At 33.1% G+C, this 8,472-nt stretch overlaps 2 protein-coding genes across 2 annotated transcripts; both read right to left on the bottom strand.

Moving 5' to 3' along the window:
* Positions 1-2,481: 2,481 nt before the first annotated feature.
* LOC132937406 (uncharacterized) lies at positions 2,482-6,125 on the bottom strand. The gene is made up of 5 exons (XM_061004222.1): positions 5,868-6,125; positions 5,747-5,803; positions 5,109-5,362; positions 4,884-5,046; positions 2,482-2,612 (listed from the first exon to the last, which is right to left on the bottom strand). The coding sequence occupies exons 1-5, from the start codon at positions 6,106-6,108 to the stop codon at positions 2,482-2,484; spliced, it is 846 nt and encodes a 281-aa protein (XP_060860205.1). The 5' UTR covers positions 6,109-6,125.
* Positions 6,126-6,285: 160 nt separating this feature from the next.
* On the bottom strand, positions 6,286-8,190 carry LOC132936646 (uncharacterized). Its single transcript, XM_061003403.1, has 6 exons — positions 7,800-8,190; positions 7,238-7,501; positions 7,029-7,163; positions 6,781-6,894; positions 6,459-6,683; positions 6,286-6,397 (listed from the first exon to the last, which is right to left on the bottom strand). Exons 1-6 carry the CDS (start codon positions 8,188-8,190, stop codon positions 6,303-6,305), a joined length of 1,224 nt encoding a protein of 407 aa, XP_060859386.1. The 3' UTR covers positions 6,286-6,302.
* Positions 8,191-8,472: the final 282 nt, after the last annotated feature.

Genomic DNA, 8,472 nt, shown 5'->3' with positions numbered 1-8,472 from the left:
AACATAGATAATGAACGGTAGACTGCGGTAGACCGATAACTGATACATTAAATTTGTACATGGTTACATCATCAAACCTGATAAAGGGGAAGAGACAAATACACAGACACACACACCGATGTGAACAGAAGTATACCTTAAAATAAAACTTATTATTAGCCACCGACCAAAATCCAACGCGATAACAACCAACCCCTCCGGTGATCGTGATGTTCGACAACTCTGTAACATCAGTGACGTTGGAATACGACACACACGCAAACAGACTCAGGTCCCTCCATAGACACGGGCGCACAGCACAAAATCAATCAGCGCTTATTATGTTGGACACAATACATGGGTTGTTACCAGGGACATTCCTGAAAATACACGCAGGCAACAGTGGTTCTTGGACAGTATACTATTTACAAACATGGTCGGTACTTTCCTAGACGTACTAAGAACAATATCACCTGCATATATAATATTATGTATCCATCCAATATTGAACTATTAGAACCGTTTTTACTTGGACCCGTAGTAGTGCAAACACTATAATATACACGTGAAGTGTCACCTACTACCTATGTGTCATGTTTCTATTATGTCTTTTTTTCCTCTTTTAAATTAATTATAGTCATAATTAAAATCCTGGCAAGGTCACCATCTGTGACAACTCGAGTCATATTGCTCGTGACCCGAGAGTCATGTGGTCGAGTCAAGTCGCTAACCACGAGCCGAGACCCCAAAGGTCGGAGCGCCGTGGATTTTATATATTTTGTAGTACCAGAAATGAGGAAATCCTAACAATAATAATACGCAAAGAAAACATGACACACTATTTCGTGTAAAATATTAATATATTATATAAAATCCACGGCACTCCGACCTTTTGGGGTCTCGGCTCGTGGTTGGTGACCTGACTCGACCACATGACTCTCGGGTCATCAGCAATATGACACGAGTTGTCACACTTTTAACAGTAAACAATTTATATCTCGAAAAATATTAACGTTTTAGAAAATACTTTATTTACAGAATTGTAGTAAATCATCGTTAGCTTACAATTTATAGTGAATGGGCCTATTATGAAAATGTATGGTAAGACATCATCTGTGTTTGTGTGTGGATTACTTATGACCCGAGGGAGTTTACTAGTTTTATAAATTGGGAGAGTTTACCACAACCCATCAATTTGAATTAGTAAATATTTGTTAACCCCATTTCTTAGATTACTGGCAATCAAACTTTACTGCTGAATAATACACCGCTTGCGTATATTTATATAATATATTAATACTTAATAATTTTACTTAATTAGAAGTTATAATATGTATACAATAATCAGATATATTAAATTTTAAATCACACCATCGTCTTAAGCACATAAATATCCTTAGGATCATTAAAAAAAATTCTGAAATACTATCGTAAGTTATAAAAATCCATGTGTAAATCAAACTACTGATATTTTCAATATTATTCACGTGATAGTGTTACTTTGTTAGATTTTTGGCACAACATTATACCAAAGACATATAATCTATTACCATTATTTTATTGCTGCCATGGGTTTGATATGTTTTCTAAATTGCTTAAAATTACAAAGATGAACCTTAAGAAAATCATTTTGTACTTTATAGTGTAATAATAATAATAATACTAATCTAAGACGCACACACAAAAAGTATGGCAAAATTGCAACTGAATTGAATTCGGGCATTGATGTGACGAATGCTCAGGAGCTAGGAGACAATTTCAAACACAGGATATTAGAAAAAAACTCAAACTCGATGAAGGAAGTGTAATGTCTATAATAGGTATGTACATAGTAAACATTTAATGAAGCAATAGACTTGAATATACCCATATAGGTAGGTATAATACGGACAACAAAATAAAGTTTAGAGAAGTTTCAAAAACATTTGAAATATATAACGTGTAATGTTCTAATAAAATTTCAACTTTGTGTTACTAATATCACTGGAATGTTATAATAATTTTGTGTCGTCCTTTTTTGTCCGCCTTTTAAATGTTACAATAAAGCTATATGTTTAACATTCTCAAAATGTTACACCTATAATATATTATAATATTAGTGTTTAAAAGTCTTCAGAACATTTTCATGAGATTGTAACAAATTTATTAAAATATTATTTCAAATTTATATAGCTTATACCATATATACTGTCTTGTAGTTTTTGTATTTAAATTTGTTTGTTAATTAATAGATCGAATGTATTAATTGTAAAATAACTTCTGTCAATAAATACAATTAATAAAAATGTATTGTTTTTAAACAAAAATCAAATATCATTCAATAATACTTCAATAACACCAGTTACAATAATTATAAGTAATGATTAAAAATATACTTAATTATTTTGAGTACTTTAATATATAATGGAATGCAGATTTTAAATAAAACAAAGTTTTAATGCAATTATAGTACCTAATATATTGTTTATTATTTATTAATTCATATTTATTAAAGAACACAATTTATAGTTTGTTACTTTTTTCAACTGCTTTGTTCAGAAGCCTAAATTTAGAGTGATTGAGCCAGTTTGCTAATGGGTCATTAAAATCTTTATTGATCTTATCTTTGTATTTTTGATGGATTCTTAATGCATCTAAAACAAATAAATCATACATAAAGTTAATACAAATAAAATGTCCACCACAAAAAGTAACATTATAATATTTATTACTAGGGCTCGGACTGGAATGCAAATACCTTTGTTTATGATAATAGAAAAATAATTTTTATATCAAAACCAATATCTCCAAACCGAGCTTCCCGGGATAATAGGAAGCACCTGGTGGTGGTCTCAGAGACCTACCGGTGGTGACGGGGAAGGGTCATCAATGAAGGAAAAGAGGACTGGCTAGGCAGTTTTCAGCAGACCAGCTACTCCAATAGTATACCCCAGAGATGGGCAGCTTGCCAAACGCAGGTCCTCATGGATCGCAGAGCATCTGCTTACACATACGACTGTCCGACCGTCAGCTACGAAAAAGCTCCGCGCTCGAGGTGCAATTGATCGGAGCGGACCGAATCGCAGAGCGCGGACTCACGGGAAAAACCAATAACCGTGTTCCAGGTGTACCAACGCACTGAGGAAGGGTAGACCTGATAGCCACGTCAAAAGACCTGGACGTGGGTCCCCGAATAAGGACGACTGAGGTGATGAAGGGCACCTTCCTTTTCTGCACGGGAACCGTCTACCCAAGTGGGGAATCATACCACCTGCGACAAACCAGTGGGCTTGGGTGAGAGGTGCCAGAGCACGACGAGCGAAGCAGACGCGGACCTCTGTGAGCGCGCTGGTGCTTTTAGCACGAACCTGACTGAGAGCACACGGGCCTGACCAACTCGTGCGCGAATACGTGCAAGGTGGAAGTCCGGCTGGGGGACACCCACTGACAAGCACTCAAACCTGAGCATTCGGTACGGACACGGCACCCGGCAAAAGAAAACCGTACCACTCAAAAAAGGTTGCATCGCGTCAGCGTAAGAACTGCCCCGGTGTCGATGCTAGTGGGAAAAGAGTCGTTGTGAGTACTCTGGATAACGGATCCTTCAATCTCATCCCGCGGGCGACGAGGACAGCCCCACTGATTGCTAACGCCCGAACGGTAACAGTGCCCGTCGAGCTGTGTGGCGTGCGTCCGTCCGACGCGCGCGTGTACCTCGCGTGCTCACGCTCGCTGGCCGCGCGTTCGCGACATATGTGGATGGCCTCGCGGGGGCTGTCGGGAGTAGTGCCTAAGTAGAAGGGGAGCTATTTGACTGGGTCGAATCCAGCGCTCGCCGACGCGGTTATACGAAACCCACAGATCTATCTCGAACGAGAGCAGCCGGTGGGGGACCGTCAGCCTGGCGCCAGGGCGCCCTGAAGTAACCCGTCGGAGGGATGTGACCGCGTCATCCAAAGGCGTGAAAGAGCCGCCCTCGCGACAGATGGCTAAAGGTGTAAAAAACCCCGAAGGAATGGTCTTATACTCCCCGTCACACAGTGGTTAGTAATATGTATAAACTGTACAAATCGATAAGACTTTATTGTGATGATTACACATTATCGATGTTATGTTTAAAATTATTTTAATGTGTTATACTATTAGCAATACTTTTTGATATAACCTAATACTTTATTGAGTGTGGCAAGTTAATTTAAAGTTTAAAGGTCTCCACACACTACAGTGGTGGCGGTGAATTGCTGCAGGACATATTTCACCGCTCACCGCGGCGGTAAAGCCAAGACAATAGATTTTAACGACACCACTACCGCTGCAGGGGACCTTAAGAAAGATGAAACTACCTACAAGTACTACCTATCAATATAGATTAATAAATATATGTCCGTTTAATCATTTTACCACAAATACTTTTCTTTTTGCCTCTCACATTTTAAGTGCTTTTATTGTTTAAACTGCCTTCATATCCAAGCTCTATTTAATACCGTAACATAACATAACTAATTTTCAAGAATATAAGGCTTATTATGGTATCTTATAAAAATTATCTGACATTTACTCTGTATTTAAACAATCAATAATAATATAATCATATTTTAAGGTAAATAATTAATAATTATGTTGGTCTAATTTTCAATGTATTAGTAGTGTATTTTAAAACATAAATATTTTATAAATTATGTTCAAAATACTAGACTTGAATTAAAAGCTCATTAATATTATATTAATAGTGCCAATTTTAAACAAGAGTTTTAGCATATTATGTATTTTGGGGTGTAGCTTATTTATATCATCATTAACCTAATAATTAATAACTTAATAAATAAGGTCAATTTTAAACTATGATACTAACTACAGGCTATAGTACCTAAAAGTATCAAAAGTATTATTATTAATAAAGAAATCATTTTAAGTTAAGTACTCACCTATCAATAGTTGATAAACAGGCAATTCTGAGAAGTTTTTTTTCTTCTTTTTTCCCAGAAGAGAATACTCGGTTAATACATCATCAATAAACATACGTCCCATAAGTCGTCTCACGCTATCACCAACATCTTTTGTACCCACGAGTAATGATAACTTGGAAACCTAAATAAAATTGAACTAACATTTTTACAGCTGCTTCAACAAATAATAGTTTATACATTTACCATATTTAATCGAAATTGTTTATCAGACTTAATTTTATTGTTAAGTATTTGTAAATCTTCTTCATTAGTAATTGGGAAGAAATCGTCTAAACTACATCTATTCTCATACTGCATAGCTATTTCTGTAGCTCTTGATTGTCCAAAGTTATTAATAAATCCTTCCAACACCATATAGCTTGAATTCACAGTTGAATGTATCGCAGAAATTTCATGCTTAACTTTAGTTAAGAAACTGACAACAACATTTTTGAATGCTAGAAAATAGACGAATTAATTTACAAGAATCTACTTATTTACCATTGCCGTACCTGGTGTATGAGTAGAAAAAAATTAAATATTGAAAACATATTTTTATTTGCCAAGAAATTAATATTATTTATAAAAAATTTTAAATGTATGAAAAATACAAGATCAGTTAGACCACAATACCTATCCACCAACCGATCTACACACTCATAATATGAAAAACATGTTATAATTATAAACACATACATGACGTACATTTGAATGTATGCCACTGCCTAGCTACCATTACAATTTACAAATAAAATATGAATGTATAAAATATCAACGAAGTTTTATTATTATAACGATGACTAATTGATACATTCAATATAGAAGATAATTATAATACATACCTGTATCAGTCATGCCACAGTCATATTCTGTATTATATTTAGATGAACGATTTGACCCTATAATTAAGCAAAAAATAAATTAAAAATCATTTAGGAAATACAGATTTAATTTATATTTTACCTTGGGACTCAACATTTGGAAATAAAACTTTTTTTATAGGACGAGTTAATGGTATAGGGTTTGAACGTCGAGATAATGGTGAAGTGTTTGAACGATGAGATACAGCAGGTGATGGCAAATTTATATATTCAATAAATGGTTGTTTTGGAGGCATAGAAGACATAATAGATGGACTAGTTTCTTCAATCAAAATTTTCCCAATTGGAGAATTCATAACATACTTGTCATTACGATTAGTCATTTCTTGTGATACTGATGGAACTGTTAACAAATAAATATATGTGTACTTGTTTAAAATAATTATTGTAAAATTATACAAATCTGTAAAACTTATATAGTGTAATGTGCCACTGCCTAGCTATTATTACAAATAAAATAAGAATTATTGTAATACAAATATAAATAAGGTCTGATGTTCTGATTCTTAAATATACTTCATTGATACATTCTATACAACATAGTAATACACATACCTGTATAAGACATACCATACAATTCTGTATTATACTTAGATGAACGATTATTTGACCCTAATAAGCAAAAGACAAATTAAAAATCATTTAGGAAATACAGCTTTAATTCAGATTTTACCTTTGGACCCAACAGTTGAAAATAAAACTCTTTTTTTAGGATTTGATGATGGTGTAGTGTTTGAACGTTGAGGTGATGGCAAAGTAATGGATTCAATTAATGGTTGTTTTCGAGGCATAGAAGACATAATAGATGGACTAGTTTCTTCAATCAAAACTTTCCCAATTGGAGAATTCATAACATACTTGTCATTACGATTAGTCATTGTTTGTGATACTGATGGAACTGTTAACAAATAAATATATGTGTACTTGTTTGAAATAAATATTATAATATAACACACAAATTATATAGAAAAATACGAGCCAAAATATATACATACCATTTACAATGATTGATTTATGATAGTCAGGGTCTTTATCAGAATCATGACCATCTTCAATATCTGATTCATCATCAAAACCACCAGTGTTTTCAACAGTTTTTTTAATTTTTTCTAGAAAATTAAAAAATTAAAATTAGGTAGGTACATACAAAAATATAATATTATTTATCAAGTACAAACTAAAGTAAATTTAAATAAAACACCTAGAGATTATCTAGAAGACTAAACTTAAAAATCAAATTTACTTAGTCTTAACGAAGGGGGACTTTCCATTATACTTTTTGATTTTAACAGGCGTTGAGCATTTAAATCTTCATTTGCAGACAAATCTGAGTAGAATTGTGTCCGGTTTGTTTTCATCCGTGCTTCTTCTAAAGACCCTAAAATACAAAAAGAAACAAATTTAAGTTTCTGTGACCACCTTAAAAACATATATTTTTTAATTATTACTTACCATACTTTCGACCAAGCATCCTTGCAGGTAACCACTGATAGTTTTTTTCATCTGGATAATCTTTTTTTTCAATAAATTTTTTTGACTTCTTTGATACAATTGGCCAAGCACATGTTTTATCTTTTTTTCGGTGCCATGTTTCGGGAACAGATTCATTACAGTTATTCAAACTAATACCATTGGTAACAAGTTCTTTAGCTTCTGATATAAAATCAACAAGAAAATCATTGCTGTCCTTAGGTTTAGTATAGCCATGGTAAATACCTACAGAAAAACTGTTTTAGTTGTATCATTACTTATATATGCCAAAATGGGCCACAACTGACTATTGCTACTTTTAGGTATGGGTAATCCATCGATACCAATTATAATTTTAATTTCCGTCCTATTAGAGGATGCATGTCGAATTATTCCTGATGCTAGTCCAAAATGGTAATATTGACCAGGTTCAACAATACGAATACTTGATATTAACCGTGGAGTAGCTAACAATGTCCGATATCCCAAGGCAGCTCATTGGTATTAATTATTTCCCTTTGTTTCATCAAATACAATAATTTACTTGCAGTGCTTTGGGGAATATTGCACTCAATTATCCATTTACATAAATCATCTTTAATACTACTACCACTTATACTATTATTACTTTCTTTATTATAACTAGAAGGTATTTTTATTGAATTATTATTAGACTGGTCTGCATTAGATAAATTACAGTTTTCATTGACATTGATTTCTACAATATTTGGAACATTATGAAATGAAGAAATGGAAGTTTCCTGTATAGATTGAGAATTTTTTTCTGTGCTAGTTGAAGGGATATAAAGCGAATTGACAAATATGCTATCTTCTCTTTCGATGAAATCATTGTTATTGGCAGTACATATTTTAATACACTGTAAAGAATCTAACTCTTTTTGAATTTTTCTTCGAACTGATCTCCTGGATTGCATTTTTAAAACCCTGTAATTTTCAACAGTAAAATTCTGAATTTCAACTAATTTGTTAAATCTATAATAGATTAAAGATCCGAATGTCTAATGCCTACCATAATTTATTTTATAATAACTATTTGTATAGAATACCTACCTAGATCTACTGTAACAATACTAATAATGTTCAATGACTTATATGTACCAGTGTATATGTGTAGTATATACCTAAATTTTATTTAATAAGATTTAACTAAGGACATACCTATTAGGTATACATTATACAAGTATTTAACTTAAATA

The sequence above is a fragment of the Metopolophium dirhodum genome, chromosome 1, assembly GCF_019925205.1.
Source record: "Metopolophium dirhodum isolate CAU chromosome 1, ASM1992520v1, whole genome shotgun sequence".
NCBI classification, from domain to species: Eukaryota; Metazoa; Arthropoda; class Insecta; order Hemiptera; family Aphididae; genus Metopolophium; species Metopolophium dirhodum.
Note: the sequence above shows the minus strand (reverse complement) of the source record. Positions and strands in the feature narration are given on the sequence as shown.